Below are 18,733 nucleotides of genomic sequence, written 5' to 3'. Positions count from 1 at the left end.
AGAAATAAGTCAAGGCTGTTATATCGTGGCTCTACGGGCGTTATCAACCGATGCACGAAACCGGGGGAACTTTCCGCGGCCGCGACTCTCTGGCCAGGCGTCGCCTCGGAACGCGTCTATTCTGCAACTTTCCAGACGATGCAATCGTGTCCTGACACCAAAAACGCTCGGAAAAATCTACACGTTGCGGAGCTTCGCTCGGTGTTCTTTACTTTTGCCAGGGCAGTTACTGTTATCGTGGAGCGGGAATTTTGATGCGTTTGCGAGAAATTTGAAAATGTAGAAATACGCAAAATACAAATAATTCAGAAAAATGTATAGAATACCTAGGGTATAGTAGTCTCTTACAACGTTCAGCAGGTGGAACACTTTTCTATTTAGGTTTCGTTTCTTTTTGCTTATATTTGTAGAAATGTAAATTTCCGTGAAGATCCGCAGTCCATCAATTTGCGTGGGAAAAATCTTTTAAATGCGCGTTTGCAGACTGTGGACGTTTGAGTAAATTGATATTATCATAAATGTGAGATTAAATAAATGGAAATTGAACGAATGCTTGCTTTAGTTATTGGATATAGCGAGTTGTCCAAGTTATTTACTACTATTTGCTTCAAATTAATTATACAGCTATAACATCCTCAGCTGAGTATTACGACATTAGACGTTACATATTCAATTAATAAATGATAGATAGAAAATATATAAATTGACGAATCTTTTGAACCTTTCTGGTACATATGTGTACCAACTGTACGTATCAACTAACGATATTGGAATTTCCTCTTCAAACGGTTAAGAACCGTAAGAATCGCTCCAAAATTAGTCACGAATATCTTTTTAAAAAACCAGGTTCTTTTTAATGGAACTTCTGTTACGGTCGTGCAACAATCCATCGTTCCATTTGAACAGAGAAATTTCGATTCAAGGAGCAAACGTAACGTCAACCCAGATATTGTACCTAATGCATTCGAAACTTTACCGTAAAAATAGAATCCCACTTGCCAATAGCTCAGAAATCAATTCGACGATTCAAGCGAAATTAAATTCCTATCATATTAAAAAAGAAGCAAAAACAAAAGGAAAGATCACGAGACAATAATCTGGATAACGTTTAATACTAAATAGTACTTGTCCAGATAGAGAAAAGCAAACAAAGAGGAAACATATACTGCAATAATCTCGATAATGCTCAATACTAAATCGTATCTATCTATAGAAAACAATAAACGAGAGGAAAAGGTATAACGCAATAGTCCAATAATTTATATGTGTATTTATATGTGTATATATATACACATATAGAATATCTAAATTATTGAAATATTGCGTTATATATATATAACAAAAGCAAATGTCGGAAACCAACAATTATTTCATAAAATGTTTCCACTTTTGCTGCAAAATTAATTACTCATTTTATATCTTTCTCTACCACTCTATGTTTATGTATGTAAATTATACCGAAACGCGAAATTACAAATACGTGTAGTACAACGTACAATTATACAAACTATAATTAGTTTCAAAACTTTTAACGCTACGCTTGGACATTGATTATATTATAAACTTACATAGTTGAACAGTGTTGAGTCAATACTTCGTTAACAACGTAACCAAAGTAATTCCATATTGTAACGAGTCGCCGGGTTAAATCGACTTTGGAAAGGCCGAAAAACAAAGGGGGAACTGGGAACCCGGGGCAAGAGAGAGCGCAAGTCCACGTCAGGTGTTTCGGACAGGAACCGGACGAGGTTGTAGAAAGAGAGGGACCGTCGAATACGGAAACACCGGCGCGAATAAACGTTGCGGTAGGACGAGAGAGGTTGCGGTAGGACCTTGAACCTGTTGCGCAAGGAGAAGTGGCCTCAGGTTAGTTCAGGAAAGCCTCGTCTTCGCAGAAAGCCGTTTAGTCGATAAAGGAATTATAACGAGGTCATGAAATTGCTCGAACATCATCATAGAGTTAATAAATTACGATGAAGCTACCCAGTGTGGCCAAAATAATCGATTTGTAATTCTTTCGTGGAAATATGATAAATTTAGCTGTAAATGGCGTGTTTCTAGAGTTTGGATGATTCTTGATAAAATACATGGATGAAAATTTGTTTATTATATATATATATATATATATGAAATTTTTGTATTAATGATATAGTACGCGCCATGTAACTTTAGGCTGAAACTTTGATAGAAATAATAGGTTGAAGTAAATAGATATTCTGTAAAGAGATATTAATACTTGATATCGCATAATATGCAGTGATTACAATAAATATTAGTACACCATTGTATTTAAACCATATAAGAGTTTCTACAACACGTAGTTCTATATTTTCCTTCTCGTTACCACACGCTTGCTAACTTTATATACGTTTATTATCAACTAGGTTTTTACGATAATGATGTTAGCAGCTAAATAGATTAATGTCTTTTACGGTACATTTTCCAGAGAAAAATGATTCTATTTATCAAGAACTGCTCCCGGCGATTAGTATAATAGTAGCTCATTTGCGTAATAATTTACTGGGCAATTTTCTAAAATTAACAAAAAAAGACATTATAACATAATTACATTTGCAAGAATTTGCTTGCGTTAACCTGTTAATCTGTTGATTGACCACATCTTTAAATATCAAAATCGTATCATTTCTATTTAAAAAATAAATATATCATCTATCCTCTCGTATTCACATGGGATAAAATTACTGGTTCTGTCTCTATTAATTTTTAATTCCGCGGCTGAATAAATTACTATAGTCGATCCCCCTGTTGAAAGGGTTAAACTTGCTTCAACATATTCCCTACGTTCCAACGACTAGACAACAGCAGCTGTCGATATTTGTAATTAAACTGCTCGTAGTTGTATAGCGCTCGACGCAAGCTTCGATAAATTGATATTTCCAAAAAAAAAAAAGAACGTACAAATTGAAAAAGAAAATGGTTTTGCAAACGGTAGAAACGATACAACTAACGTGGAGGAATAAAACGGGGAATAAGAAAAAAACAGGATAAAAAGACGATTTACCGAAAACACTTCATCATCTGAATGTTTCTCAATGTTTTCCTTGAATGTCACGATAATTTTTCAAAGCAACGTGTCAGACGATAAATGTAAATTTTGCACGACGCAATCGTACGAAGATAATAGATATTTGATTATATGTAGTTCTTAATCGTCGGAGCAGGGACGATTTAAATTAGCGAGTGACGAAGTTTAATTAAGACAGAAAGGAAGTGAATTTTTTCGCGGTAAAGGGTAACTTACGTATCGAAGGAAATGGACTTCGGGGAACGCATGTACACGCTACGTATCAAAGTGGACGATCGTCATAGCTATACGAAACGCGGGAACGAGTTGCAGGATAAACTTAATCAAAAAGTGCAACGAGAAGGAAATGCCTCGCGTTGGATGAGTGTCTCGAAAGAAGAACCGAGCAATGGTATATACTTTAAATTATACATTAAATTCCAAACAAAATTATCATTCGTTTAACCGATATGAGTTCCTTATGTTACTGTGATAGGCTACGATATAGAATAAAAAGGCATCACGCTTTTACACATCGTTTTACACACGCCTTACACTGTTCGAATGTGTAGAAACTTGGTCTATGTATTTTTCATAGATAACAAATTCATCTTCTCGCTGTATCGATCTTTTCATTACTGTGTTTATGAATGTCAAGGAAGAAACGAGGCTAGGGAAACGAGGACCGACGAAAGATAAATGTACATGAAAAGAAGATACGTATACTGATAATTTCACAACAACATTTACGCATTATTAATGGGCTGTTTCATGTAATAGAACGTACCACTGACTTTGTTTATAACGTGTCTTTGTAATATGCTTCATAACGAAAAGAAAAATAGAATAAACCTAAATATATTTATTCGCGTATAATCTAGAAGAGAAACAATATTCGACGTTATCTAATACAAGCATCGATACGTTAGAATAGCTGGAATAGTTAGAATAAACGACGTGTTACAGAAAGTAGAAAGGAAAAAAAGAAGAAAAAAAAGCAGGTAGCAACTGAAACGCAACTTCTTATTCCATATGTCCTTTGAAATTACAGATCAAAGGGGCATAATATTATCGTTGGTTCCTGCATCTCATGCTAATATATAATATTGCGAACTAGAAATCTTCAAAGAGGTGCGAATACTTCGAGAAGAGTAGAGAGACGAAACTAAAAGAGAAAAAGAAAAGCGAGGAACGAAGATTGGAAAAAAGTAAACGCACAAAGAGAAGCTTTGGATATGCATGACAAGACGTCACAGTACGACGTTTCATAAACGCGTATGAGAAGCACATCTTGAACAGTCAAGCATCGACAAATTGGTAGATATATCATTTCGTATCTTACGCCAGCACGCAAATCTATTTTCTTAGCTTTGTTTACGAAGTTCGTTACGCGATAGAGAATGACGTAACCAAAATCGAGGCAACGTAGACTGCCATGTCCTAGGTAGAGGACAACGAGATCGTAGATGCGGCTACGTCATCGTTGTTTCTATCAGAAGACGCGCAGTTCTCTGCCAATTTAGAAACCTTCTACTCCCACCTTGACAAACCTGAAATTAACCAATTAAGAACGAAGCAGAGGAATAATACGTAACAGCTGCAAAATAAGAAGTAAACGCGATATATTAAGAAATTCAAATAGAATGAGCGTTATATAGATTGTTTCTTCAAGCCAGGACGTGTTAATACGAGCAACGTACAGGCTGTTTCGTTCTTGTCCCGCCAAATGCTGCGTCAGCGTATTCTATGATTAAAAGTAAGAAAAACATGTGATATAAATACAGAATCGTGAGAATGCTTTGGCACAAAGTTGTAGCAAAGATAGCGAAATTTTAAATGACTGGCCCCTGTTGTCGATCCAGCGTTCAACGAATGTTTTACTTGCGGGGAGCTTCAGAACGCGACTTATCTGGTAGAAATTAATTCGCGTCAGGAATTAATATCAACACGGAGGATTTACGTTTCATTTGGTAAAATGAGATAAAATCAAGATGAAATTCAGACGAATATCAACGATGTCAATTTTCCATTTACAAAGACGTACGATACTTTGAACAAGAACCGATCGATCGAACGAGAATCCCCGGTCATTTTGTAACTCGAACGAAAACAACAAAATACATTATCCGCAATAAAATAATCTAGCGTGTTATTTCCAGGCTGTTTTTTTTTTTTTAATTCTGCGAAAATTCTTAACTTTCTCGTACAAACAATAATACGACGATTAATCTGTTCTCGGAGGATCGACAAAGAACAGACCGTATCGGCGTCTAGATTAAAAGCTGTCGATCGGATAATACGATAACGAGCATCGCCAACAAAATGTTTGTGATTGTTGTAGCCGCGTGTGTTATCCTTCGAAATGGCACAGGTAGTTGGAAATATCGAGTCACATGTATAATCGATAAGAAACGTCTTCTCGGACGTGTTACACCAGAGGACAAATCCGACGACGTATTATTGTTATTGTCGATTGTTATCGAGACGATGTTTCACAAACATATTAAACCATAAACGGTGCTCTATCGTTCGAGATCGGCACAATTAACTTTGCTGGGAGAATTTGCGCGTTATCGGTGACCGTAGCGAGCTATGCACATACTTTACGCCCGACCTTCTTCAAACGACCTATTGGTAAATAACTTTTTGTTTTCTTCTTTTGCCGGCTGAACGCTATCAAGAATCTTGAACGAAATTCAAGGTAACGAAACAATAAATACGCGAACGAGAATCATCTTATCGCAGGCAGCGAACGAAAGCTTCAATCGTAAACTGTTACGTAAGAAAATTAACGATCACAGTTCCTCGCCAAGAGCTGCAGGTCTCACTGAGACTGCATTCTCGTTCTCCGATTGGAAAATGTTGCAAGAGTAGCATCTTCTTTTGCCAACTTTTACTTACGCGCGAATATTATCGCTGGTCTATGGATCTGCACTTTTCGAAAATTTAAGATTCCAAAAGTCTTAAAGAGATATTTCAAGCAGAGCGTTTATCACGATGTTTCATAGACGAAACAAATTCGTTTAGATCCCATTTATTTAATTAAGTTCGTAAAAATATAAAGTCGTCAGACATATAGAATAGTATTTTCTCGTGGCGGACCTCGTTTTGCAGGAAATTCAGTTTGAAGATTCGAGATTTGTCTACCACCGTGATAGTGCCGTGGTATTAGTCGTCAAATCGAAGATATTCAAATGTTGCTCGAGCGGAAGGAACTCGTGTTTAGAATACCTCGTTAAAATTTGCTTCGCCAATGGTTTTCTCGAACTAGAGATTATGTCACTCGTGAAGTTGTTCAACGGAAAAGCATGTAAAAGAGAATTGCAGCAATAGACAACGAGGTTCTGTAACTTTGTCGCCAACGTCATCGTACGATAGGTGAGTTCAAGTTCACGGATAAATTTGGTTATTCTCGTGGTGACGGATCGAGCGTTACCACTTGCAACGATACGTACGATGCACCGTGACGTGGCTGACCTCCAACCATTTCTACTTTAAGAACAACGCTTGTCCGATTCTGTTCGTCTCTTCCACTAAACGCGTCGAACCGCGTAGAAATCCTGTCTCATCGAGTTTCTCATCGATCACGGTTCCTTCCTTTTCTCTCTGATTCTTCATTGCTTTCCGTAGCTCCGATCGATCGGAGAACATTCATTTTTTCTTTTTTCCCTGTTTCTTTTTCTTATTTTTTTCCTCGCTATCTGCCTGTCCTCGACCGTGCTGGAATGCATAGTAGCGATTCGCTACGACTAAAATAGTGTGGTGATGGCATCCGGTAAATGTTTAAAAAGGAGAAACTGACAGCATTTTGAGAAATGTACGTATGTACGAAACAATCGAGATGACCGTAAACAATCGACGACGTGGCAATAAAAATTTGCGATCCATCGACTCTATCGCAAAGTACGCCTTTATGAAATTCCATGTTCCTTCTTCTTCCTCTTATCTCGTTCCATCTGGCGAGTGACGCTTCTCATTTATTTTATACGCCGGCAATTCATTTATGCAACAATGTTACCGCGCAATTACGCTAATTGCATCGTACGCACAACATCATCCTTTCAATTAAGTAATTTCCGCATCGAGAATGTTCCGATAAAAGAAGTAAGGTCGAAGATCGCGATAAACATCGCCGTGACAGCGAAATATTTTTCCGTTAATCTATCCGGCAATCAGCTGGATTTACAGCGGATCGTGACGGTATTTGAACATTTTTATGCATTTCGAAATATCATTAGAATCGTAACGAGACGCGACTGTCGCGATTACACTGATAACGTTCGAAACCAATTTGAAAACGTATATACAAAAGTTACAAGATATTTACAGTAAACATGTATTAGGTAAAAGATTAATGTTGATACGAGGCTTCTCAATACAACGAATAATTGACTATTTAAATAGTTTCATGACATCTGCGTGATATACAGATATCCTTGCATCAAATATTTTGTAGTTTCCATGTCTAGTTTTCTTGATTCGTTTCGAACTTTACCAAGCCAATCAGGATAATCGTATCTCGTTATAGCGCTAACAATATTTACACAAGTTTCGTATAATACACATAAATAGACTGTTTATGCAAGTAAACACAAACTAGTTTTGCTCGAATCTTGTATCCTGTGGACACAACTAAAAATACGAAACCAACGTGGCTGATGTATTTTACTTGGTTAAATTTAATAACGTGATAGTTTCGTAATTACGTGCGTTTAGTCCATTTTTTCCTCTTTTTTTTTTTTCTTTTTCTTTACACCTTTCATAATCTCTGCGGAAAACACATATATTTTTCACTGTATATTTCGTAGCCTCTACGTACATCTCGCAATTCGCCTAAAACTTCACCAACGTAATCACGATAACAGAGTCTCGTCGCGATGTTAATGTAATTTCAAAATGTTTCGCATAACGCGCACGATAAATATTTAGAAAAGATTTCTGCAAATGTCGAAATACTTTCGCGAGCTACTGTACCTCGAACTTAACGAGATATACAGCTGCTGCACGTCCTTGTTGATGATCTCGTTTCGCCTTCCGTTAATTAAACCACATGTATATTAATATAATATCGAGGGCCGTTTCTTTTGTGATTTATTTGTTATTACGGAGAGAAACAACATCGGTTTCCAAATAACAACGTTGCACGTTAAAGCCGAGATACTCGTGTTTCCATAACTGTATCGCTTTTCGCGAGCATAACATTTATCAGTTACCTCTGCTCGTGTATTTTCAATAATATTTCGAACAGTATTGCAGGATGGTTTGTAATTCGCTTTGAAAGCCGAGTGAACTTCTCCACGTGCAATATGTTACACGTGGCACGGGCGAGTTTAATTAAAACATAATCGAGCTAAAGGTGCATCCTCCCCTGCACCTTCCCATCCTCATATTCGTCCTTTTCCTGTAATAAAATTATCAAACAATGGATTCACGCGTTTATCTTCAAAGGAAAAATATGTCCGACGTTTCTCTGCAGTGCAACTGTGTTTCCTCCCGGTATATCACTTTTAGCCGATCGATGACGAACTCAATCAACGAGTAAAATATAGCAAATCGGTTTGAATTTTTCAAGAAGAAACGAATCAATTCTTCGTGAAATAGAAACGGTACTTCACGGTGAAAGAAATCGTGAAATTTTGGCTTTCTAATAGATTCTATGATAGAAGCTGTAGACGTATAGGTATCGTATAGGAACGGAATCTCAAAGCTTCGTTTTCAATTAGCAATTTGTATAGAACGTAGAACTTGACTTGGAAATTGTACGTTACGTACAAATCCCGTTGAATGTGCTACGAAGGAAGAAATAATTCTCAGATGATAACGTACGATTTTTTGATTCTCGAAACGTGTAAACTCTGACACTCGATCCACTTCGTGGCCTCGCTGTGAGCTTCTCAGAAGGCAAGCTCCAACCAACTGCGTTTTCTATTAATTTCCTAATTTCATTACGAACCAGTAAATGACTAACAATATCCAATTATCAAGAAACAAACGACTTACTTCCATAAGGTGATTCGTCGCAACAAGATGGCACGAATAACAGGAAATTCTAAAATAAATTTAAAACGCCAAAGCGTTTGCAACATCGCCGCTTCTCTGTATTTTTCGACCTATGGAACCGATCGATATCGGTTTGTACATCTTCGAAACCTACGAGCCCTTCTGTATCTCGAAACCAACTCGTGAAAATCGACTTGTTTGTTGAAACCGACCACGTTTTTCAAACGCGAGAACCGAAACAATCTTTTACGAATATATGAAAGCAATGAAATAGAGGCAAAGCGAAAACCATTTTTATCAGAATCCGACTTAAATTCGCGAACGCAAATTGAAATTAATGCCATCCCTACTATATTATATCGCAGCGATTCGACGAATTTCTCCTTCCCTCTTTTATTTTCGCCTTTTATTTTCCATTCATTACGAAAACATTTATACGCCGGTTACATATATTCTGAAACGAAGTGAATCGTCAGCGGCGACGGAATGAAACTCTAGACCTCGTTAAAAGACCATTCACGTTTGTTTTTCCACTTTGGCGAGAGCACGAAATGTCATACTGTGGAAACTCGTCGAAAACGACATCGATCCACCCACGAGCCTGTATTTCACGTGTACCAACACATAGCTAGGTGGTATAGCAACAGGATTGATTCACGTTCCTGGATCCATTCAAGAGAGAAGTTGGTAAATTTGAGCCAGATCGCCTACTAGAAAACTGATAAGCGACCCATACTCGATCGAATAACGCAACGGTAGAATGTGCTCATGGCTCCTCGGATCGTTCGAAACTCCCACGTTTCGCGTGCATAATACGAATAGAATTAAATACAAGCACGGGAACGTTTCTCTTTGACGATCCAGTTTATTCGGAATATCGATGCGATTTGTTTGGAAGCGTACGTGGGCGGATGTAAACTGTAAAATTACCGAGATAGAAAATTCATCCAAGTTGTATATATTCAGGAAAATTCGTTTCTTTAAAACGTAAACAACTGTTGCGTAGCTTCGTACAATGTCTGTAGTGTTGCAACGATTGCAACAATTTGAGAAACGTTTAAATAGTTAAGTCGTTTAAAAAGGTATTCTAGATAAGATACGTTGCAAGATACAGGGTATATTGTAGGACTTTAGGATTTTTGCGGAAAACCTGAACAATTTTTCTATTCGATATTCCGCGGATATTTATTTATGTTGTAATACGTCAGAAATTTTTTTTTTTAGCGAAATAAGAAAAATCGATGGTACCGTAGAGTTTGAGATTTCGAGATAAAGAAAGAGAGAGAAAAAGGAAAAGATTCTTAATTAGGACGAACTTGGCTACAACAGAGGTAGCAGAGTAAGTGGATACACAGTATTAGCTGAAAATGAAATTGGACTATAATCTTGTTATCTTTGCCGTATCTATTGTGGATTTAAAAAATAACAAACACTCGTCACGACACGTACATCGAAGGAGCATGCAAACTTCGGAGCCAATCGATCGAGTATGTTTTAAAATATCATAGTTTGGAAGAAACTGTGTTTAAACGCTATTCCGCTAAACTAAAACGCCCACGAACGTCTTCAAGACTGATTCTCACATCATTCCAACAGTTATAACTTCTTCGATTTTAAGGATCCGAAAGACACACGATGTTTTCCACGCGTATTCTTGAAACTATACTCTTCGACAAACTACGAAGACTCGATTTCTTCGAAAGTCTACGATACTACCGTTCACGCAAAACGCTAGATAACCCAAAAAGATAAGATATAAAACTAAAACTATAGTACTAGGAATCGTGAGAACGATCGTCTAATTAGCAACAAACGAGTGCATCAACGCGTCATGTTATCTCATTTGCAACGAAGACGCGTCACATACGCGTTGCAGAAAATAGAAGACCCGATCTGGTAACTAGCGGTAATTACATAGAAAAACAGATGCATGTTGCGTTACATAAACGCAGGGACGCGATCGAAATTATTAAACATCGGAGAGAATACGTTTGTTGGCAAACGTTGGGACGACCAATAGAGCGAAGTTTCGTCACGAGACAAGGTGGCGGATTGTGTCGCGTCCCGACGCTTCCAGTAAAGGAAGAGTTGCTCGCAAGGCCATAAAAATCATTCGTACGACACGTCCGAGAGTTTCTCGATTCGATCCTTCCAAAAGGTTAAGCCCGTGAAAGAACGATTTAACCTTCACCTTCGCCGCAAACATCTCTCTGCGACTACCGATCGTACAAACGGATTAGCGTGGCGTCCAGTTGCGCGTATGAATGAAGCATCAATAAGCGTAGATAGATGCCGATAGACACGCGGTTATCGCGACGTGAATTTTAAATACCGACGCTAAGTACATTACTCTGACGTACAATGCCACTCATAAATATTCGAACACTTTCGTCGACGCGTAGCAACAATAAGCGAATTTTTGCTAAGTGTACATACAGATTAACTGAGCGATGGTACACTGACAGCCTTTCGTGAATAAGTTTGGTCATAAATATCCGCACACTTTCGTCCATGTGTAAAATGAATTTCGTGAATTGTATAGAAGGTACAAATTGATCGTGGAACGGTAGATACACGGCGGGGAGTCTTTCGTACCACCAGCAGGATTCTGATTTTAGTTACGCAATATAATTGCAAAGAGCAGGGTTATTTTCGATCGATTGAACTTTGTCAAACCGAGACCACATTCTCGAGAACGTTTCTGTGAATTCTAATACACTTTTTCGAATCTGAAAGTATTTGACAGCTCGTTAAAAAAAGCAGCGTATTTGGTAATGAATTAATACGAGACTTATTAGCTGTTTTGTGTAATCATCGAACTATAGATTAAGCTTACCTGCTAAAAAAAAAAATACCACGATCGCAGATAACTTGATTACATTTTTCATCCGTTATAGAGATTTTATAGAACTATATTAACATTCTGAAAGTCGTCTACGTTTCTTATCAAAGTAAGCCAAGCTTCGCGTGAGAGAAAGGAATGGAAATTGATTATGAGAAAGGTTACAGTTGAAAACACAGGCAAAATTACATTTTCTATTATTTATAAAAGAAGGATATTAAAATTCGAAAAGTTTCTGCCGCTTACTTCCAAAGCAACATAAATACTTCATATTAAGCAAAAAAGCTACAAGTTGATTTCCATTCGGTCACAATAAATATCCCGGTGCTCTATAACCGAGGATCTATTCAAATATTTCCCTATCTCTCTTTTTCTCTCTCTCTCTCTCTCTCTCTCTCTCTCTTTCTCTCTCGCTCTGCCTATGTACAACGGTAAAAATCGAAATTATCTTCTACCTGTGAAAAATGTGATTCGAACTGCAGAATTGGATGTTGCGTAACGACATTGGCAAGGAGTCGACGATACCGTGTCTGTGTCAAAGCGACAAGGGAAAAGCAAGTCACCAGAGACAGTGTAATATACGGATCGTAGATCAAAACTACGTTCTAAAATCACAAGAACGAGCGGACACGAGTTGTGCTTGTAAAAAAAAAAAGTAAGCAAGGTCGACGAGTCGATCAAATCGTGATCGCATGTGTTTCTATTCGAAGTTGGATGGTGTTCGGATTAGTGGTAAATGGAAAAATTATCGAGGAATATTATATATCAGTGAAAAGAGGAAGACGGACGAACTATGATTAACTCGCGAGTACACCGTTTAAACATTGAACAAAAAAACAAACGATCAGTAAACGCGTTAGTATCTTGGTTAGCGCATATAACCTTCGAAATTTGCATATTTATAGCATGAGTCTTTTCGATAACAAAAGCGTAGACACAACAGACTCTTGTTTATTTGCTAATTATAATAGTCCTTGGCTAATTTTAACAAATTAATCGGCGGCGTTCGTCGCCCTTGCAAAAGGAAACCTTGAATATTCCTATGAATCCTAATGAAAATAACACGAATGCAGATAATACACATTATTTTCATCTGCAAAATTCCTGATCTATATTCTCTCTGTTATTTCATGTTTTTCTTTTTCTTTCTTTTTTTTTTTTAAGTTAGCTATCGTTCAAGTACATCGTTCATCCCCTCAATCCTCGTTCATCCTACGCTTTCTTTACTTAATTTTTTCTCTGATATCAAATTGACACGATGGTGAAAAATGACTGGAATATTTATAACAAATATACATCGATATTATTAATAATATTGATAAAAATATTTGGAAATTTCTTCGTTGAACATAAAAAGCTGTAAGTGGAGTTAAACTTTGATAGAACATTTGATAGAATATTTGTATGCTTGCAAAAGCTAAAAGATTTTGCTATATGTACTCGTAGAAGCTCGCGTGAAAATTTATAATGAAGTTGCCTATCGTTTCCTGTGTTTTTTGCCGATCTCCTCAAACGATACAGCGGAAATTACTACCTTTTTAGAATTTATTGCACCATGTAAAATTGACACAAAGGGTAGACGAGGGTTACTCGTGATACATAATCGTTCGATAAAAACGTAGTACGTATTTTCTTCGCAGAATTTTATGTTCTACCTGGACTCGTTCGACGGGTCCATTTTACGAAAAACGTAAAAACCACGCGCGGCTCTACCCTTTGCTCTTTCCATTCAATCTGCCGAAAACGTCTTGAGAAGTATGCACACAAAATCCTCAGCTATAGATACAAAGACGTCGTTAACACCACCGGCGGATCCTTATAAAGGTCGTCGCAGTAAATTAATTTGTCACGCAAATTACGTAGCGGATTTTCCACGAATCATGTGATAAACAAAATTGCACGTGCGTCTTAAGCGCAGAGGAAACCGTAACGATCCATTGAATATAGTCAATGGACGAAAAATACGAAAAGAATACAGCTCGATGCGTCGTTTGTTGCGTTCATCTTTCTTCTATCGTCTTCGATTGAGTTTAACGTGGCAGATTGTTAAGTGAATGTTGTCAACTTTGGACAATTTGGACGCAGTTTTCGTATCTTTTGATCTTTAAACTTGACAGACTCGTCGGTCGGCAATTTTCGTGAAATTTTAAAACGAAAACATTGCATCGCTGTGAACCAGATATGGAAACGAACGCGTTCACAATACGTTTAATAAAAGCTACCATGTAACTTTTCATGTGCGTTACAAGGTGCGATATCGGAACTGAAAGCTATACAACACAGTACCGTAAATAGTTGTCATCAATGTAACAGAGAGATCTACGATAAATACTACTGTTCCAGGTCGGGATTGCAAGTTGCGTCCTTGTGTAAAACGTTTCCAATGTTTCACCAGCGATGCAACTGGCATCACCAGGTATCCGAGAAAACGTACTTTCCGTTATCTACTTCGCATTACTGTAACGTAAGCAACGCGTTAAAAGTATTTTCCATTGGCTAGCGATTTATAGCCAACATTAATATTCAAAGTTCGAGTCGTTGTACATATATCGTAAAAACTTCTTACAACTGTATAATGTATTCAAGATAGTGTTCTTTTTCTGTTTTTTACGTAATTTCCTGTGTATAACTTGCAATGCTAAATGAAATGCTGGAATAACAACATTGTACGCTCTTCCAGTAGACTTCGATTTTTGTAGAATCACGTGTAACGTTCACGTGTCCACTGACATTAAATACGCCAGTCAACGTTTATGATAATCGCTGGCTGCAACGATAATCGAGTGTTCGCAATGATTTATAAAAAAGAAACAATTTGTAAAAAAGCATACGGGTCATAAGTTGCGAACGAGAAGAGACAGCGTGTACTCTGCATCAAACTGTCGCCATGTTTTTTCATTCAACGTTCGATGACAGAACATTCCTTAGCTAATTCCTAATTCGATTATCGAGACGAGACGCGGATGGGGAAAACGAAGCTTCCGCGACCGTCTGTCAGCAAATTTAAAACGTAATAAAGAACATTTATAGCCGCCACGTGTTTCGAGCTTGCATTCTCGAGAATGCGTCAATCGAAGCTTGTTTGATAATTTTTCAACGATGATCGCCGTTTTTTAAATTATAATGCCGTAATTTTAAATGCAAAGAAGGGGTCGCGTGTGTGATACAGAACAGGAATAGAAAACATAAATAGCAGTTAATTATTAATTTAAAAAACGGAGAATTTCAAAGAAAAGGAATGAAACATTCTGCCATTTCGAACGTTGAACGATTCAGAATATCGAGAAGCGGAGAGTTCGAAATCTTCGATACGAAAGAGTTTAGAACTTTGCAACTTTCAGGATTTTTTGAATTTGCAATTTTATTCAAATTGTTCATAAAGAGTAAGAACTATTCTAAAGGTATAACAGCGATAACTTGGGGAAATCTTAATATAGAAACTTTTTCTTAACGCTTTTCTTTAATATAACGCTGATATTGTCTCGATTTATTTTTAATGGACCACCCAGTACTGCTTCAATCCATTAAAGCCGATTGTCAGAGGACTGATAATACACGTTGATAATAAACATAATGTCAACTGCTATCTATGCTCGGTGTAGAATATAGATTGCAAGGTTGAAGCAATATGTACGCGACCTCTGCAATCTCTGCGCGCTCCTACCTACATATGTAACTTACACCGTTCTCTGTCGCATTAATTTTCAAACTGACCGTGTCGACTAGAACGCGATATCAAAGGAAACGAAAATGGAAGAGAAAGAATTTTCATTACTGGAATTTTGTCGATCGTTCGCGGCGGATATCGGGATAGACAAGCGATCGAGCTCCACGAACCGGTTACTTTATAATCCTGGCGATTAGTTAAAACAAAAATTCATTCGAACGAATCGCTCGCAAAAACGATCTGTCTCGTGCTACTGTTTAACAGATCTACAAGAACAGAATTATAGGTATCGATGTTTGTTTGTAACGCGGCAAATAATGTCGATCGCAGTGAGAAAAGTTCGATTCAGGGCTCGCGTTATCCACGCGCGCGAAGAATTTTCGAACGCGATGGAAAAAAGCATGGAATTTCTAATCTATCAAGATGATTCTTATTCGTTCAATTGCAATTTAAATTTTCCTATTTAAATATCGAATGATCGAGCAATCTAATATTCATATGCAATAGAGTTGCGTAGTAAATGTAAATTCCAGCTTGATTTTTTCATTACGGTCAAATAGGCCGGCATCAGCCGATTACGTAACAAAAATATTTCACCCTAGCCGGGCAACAGGGTTACCCACGAAACGATTAACGCTGTACCTTTAACATTACACGGAATTACACGCATATCCGTTCACCTTGACGCATCCTCCGACATTATGTCGTTAATAGAACAACGAGTCTGACCTTGGAACTGGCAGATCCATGGTGGTGATGTTGGTGATAGCGGTGGATCGATGATGGTGATGGTGCGTTTGCTCGGCCATGATCCCCGGATGTAACGTTTGGTGTTGCTGAGGGTGCAGGTACACTTGTTCCTGTTGCTCTCTCCACAATGTTGCCATCTTTTCCAAACGAGTTTAGTTTACCGTGTCCAACGAATTTTCTCTTAATGATTCGCCTCAACCATGTGCAAACCGGTTCGCATGGCCGCGCGAATGTCGAAATTTTCTTGTACCGTCGAAACAGAACCTCGAATTCGATAGATCGTCATCTTTGCTTCTCATATCGTAACGTTCGCATGAATGTCAATCGTCCGAGTCTGATAAAAATTCGACCGTGTCCGATATCTCTCGTAACGTTTCACTGGATAAACGGTATACTTTGTATGGTCGATTGTGCGCCCTTCGACCGCGATAGTCGACACTTGGAACGGGATACGTTCGATTCAGAAGACAACGAAACCACTCGAGATACTGGACTCGTCTTCGGCGTCACTCGCCATATTGGAGAACACGCGAACAGCGACGTTCGACGTTACGGCGGCGATGTTTGGCCGTTATCGCGCGACAATCGCGTCTTCGCTGCTTGTTTGTTGCGCGAATTAAAATTAGCCAGGTCGCCGGTTAATCTTGCTTGCGCGATCGCGCTTGTTTCTTCGCGTACAGATAAAGAAACCTCTCTATCTGCGTCCAACAGCGGACAAACACTCGGCGAGATCGAAGCTTCGTAGACGATGCTTCGGACGCGCGCGTAAAAAGAAAAAAAACGAAGAAAGAAAGACGAGGAGAATAGAAAGAAAAAAAAAGAGACCGATTATTTTATCAAATAGCGCGTACGCCTTCCTAGTAGCGTTCGTTTCGTGTCCCGCCAAATTCTACGTCAGTTTATCGCTTCGTGCGCCAGCCTGTAGTCCAATGGAAGCTCGCATCGATGGAAAAAAACTGTAGAAACACGGTGACCTTCGTAGACGCTCGATAGATCACACGAGAATTACATTCGAAGCTATTTATTATTATTATTAATATTATTATTATTATTATTGTTATTACGTATCAGCTTCGAATCGTCACGACTTATTTGATCGTGGTAACGTTCTTCTCCTAAAATCGTACGATCTTGACAACACTCGCTACGTTAGATCGACAACTTTGAAAAACACTGATCCTCGTACGATGAAACGTCACGTATCGACGAGCGTCTAGAAGCGTTTACAGACTGCTGTTACTGCTTACGGATGTCTGACATGCACGCGAATTCTTGATCGGATTCTCTTGACCTTGACACCGTGTTCTAGATCCAGGCGCAGCAGGAAATCCGTACACGAAGACACAGACGGATCGCGAGGGGGCATCGATCGACGAGCCGAGCTGTTACCATCGGATCCAAACGCGTTTCAGATGCATAAACGATAGCCTTTACTTCCCGCTCAGGCGTTCCGTTACATCGTGTGAAACGTGATAAAGACCCAAAGGCACAACGTAAGTTCGAAGAATTTCCGGCCTTGACACACTGTCCCAAATGTCTCTTAGAACGGAGAAAATGTTTTCTTATTTCGTCGATTATGCGTTCCGTGGATAGAGCCAAAAGAATATCTGCTACATTCCGTTTCGGCTAATGTCACTTCGATCGGTACACGTACGAAACCCGTATGGTTGTTACAGACGTTGATTTCGAACTGCGGTTCCCAACTACGCTGTCTATCGATATACGCGACACACTGCGATTCAATTTTTCGCGTGAAATACAATGCCACGGCACGATTCACGGTTCGCCCGACGATAACCTCTTCGAATGCACGGATACGTACGAAACGCGTGTCAAACTGTCAATACGGTACTTGCGCGTACGCTTGAACGAATGTACAAAGAAGAATAGTCATTTGCCAAAAACAGGCTAACGAACATCAAGACGCAACACGTACGCTAGTCTGATGCGAACTGCCGGTGGAGCGCTACCCCCACTCTGCCTAACAATCAGCGTTTCCCCTCCCATGCGGACGACCAATCGTCGTTCCCCTCGTCTTCTTCCAATGCTACCTACCCGCGCTCGGACCGCGCAGCATGATAACAACACATTTTTAGGCGGTTCCCTTGTATAAGGCTGCTTCCACTCGCTCCGATAAGAAACAAATTCTCGTACGTGTGCTCTTACTGAATTTAGGCGCGAGATTTCGAGCACAGTCGATCGATGACCGAACGCTACGACGAATACTGCCTGTTTATCGGTATCGCGAATTATTCGCGCAGGATAAGGAACTGGACACGTGGCGCGTGATCGAAATGCATATCGACGAATTATACGCGCGTACGTACAGTCAGAAAATTCTATCGCTTGTTTAAAATTATTCTGGCATCAATTTAAATTACAGGCTATTCGTTGTTTGTGAAATTAACAAACGTCGATACGTCATCGTTTTCAGTCTTGTATCTCGCAT

At 38.7% G+C, this 18,733-nt stretch overlaps 1 protein-coding gene across 6 annotated transcripts in view; it reads right to left on the bottom strand.

The window, feature by feature from the left end:
- LOC126863805 (circadian locomoter output cycles protein kaput-like) overlaps positions 1-18,733 on the bottom strand; it is a 93,234-nt gene that overhangs the window by 52,540 nt on the left and 21,961 nt on the right. Inside the window, exon 1 of one of the 6 annotated variants that reach the window (XR_007688989.1) lies at positions 16,264-18,218. The exons of 2 other annotated variants lie outside the window; for them this stretch is intronic. Coding sequence is in view for 2 of the 4 variants with exons in the window: in XM_050614355.1 (XP_050470312.1) it covers positions 16,264-16,421 (158 nt within the window). In the remaining 2 variants the exon portion in view is untranslated. Of the gene's footprint in view, positions 1-16,263; positions 18,219-18,733 lie in introns of those variants that run through there. 3 more of the 6 variants (XM_050614355.1, XM_050614365.1, XM_050614403.1) reach the window with 3 other exon arrangements.

Source organism: Bombus huntii, chromosome 1 (genome assembly GCF_024542735.1).
Source record: "Bombus huntii isolate Logan2020A chromosome 1, iyBomHunt1.1, whole genome shotgun sequence".
Taxonomy (NCBI): Eukaryota; Metazoa; Arthropoda; class Insecta; order Hymenoptera; family Apidae; genus Bombus; species Bombus huntii.
The sequence above is the reverse complement of the archived record's forward strand: the minus strand, read 5'-3'. Positions and strand labels throughout refer to the sequence as shown.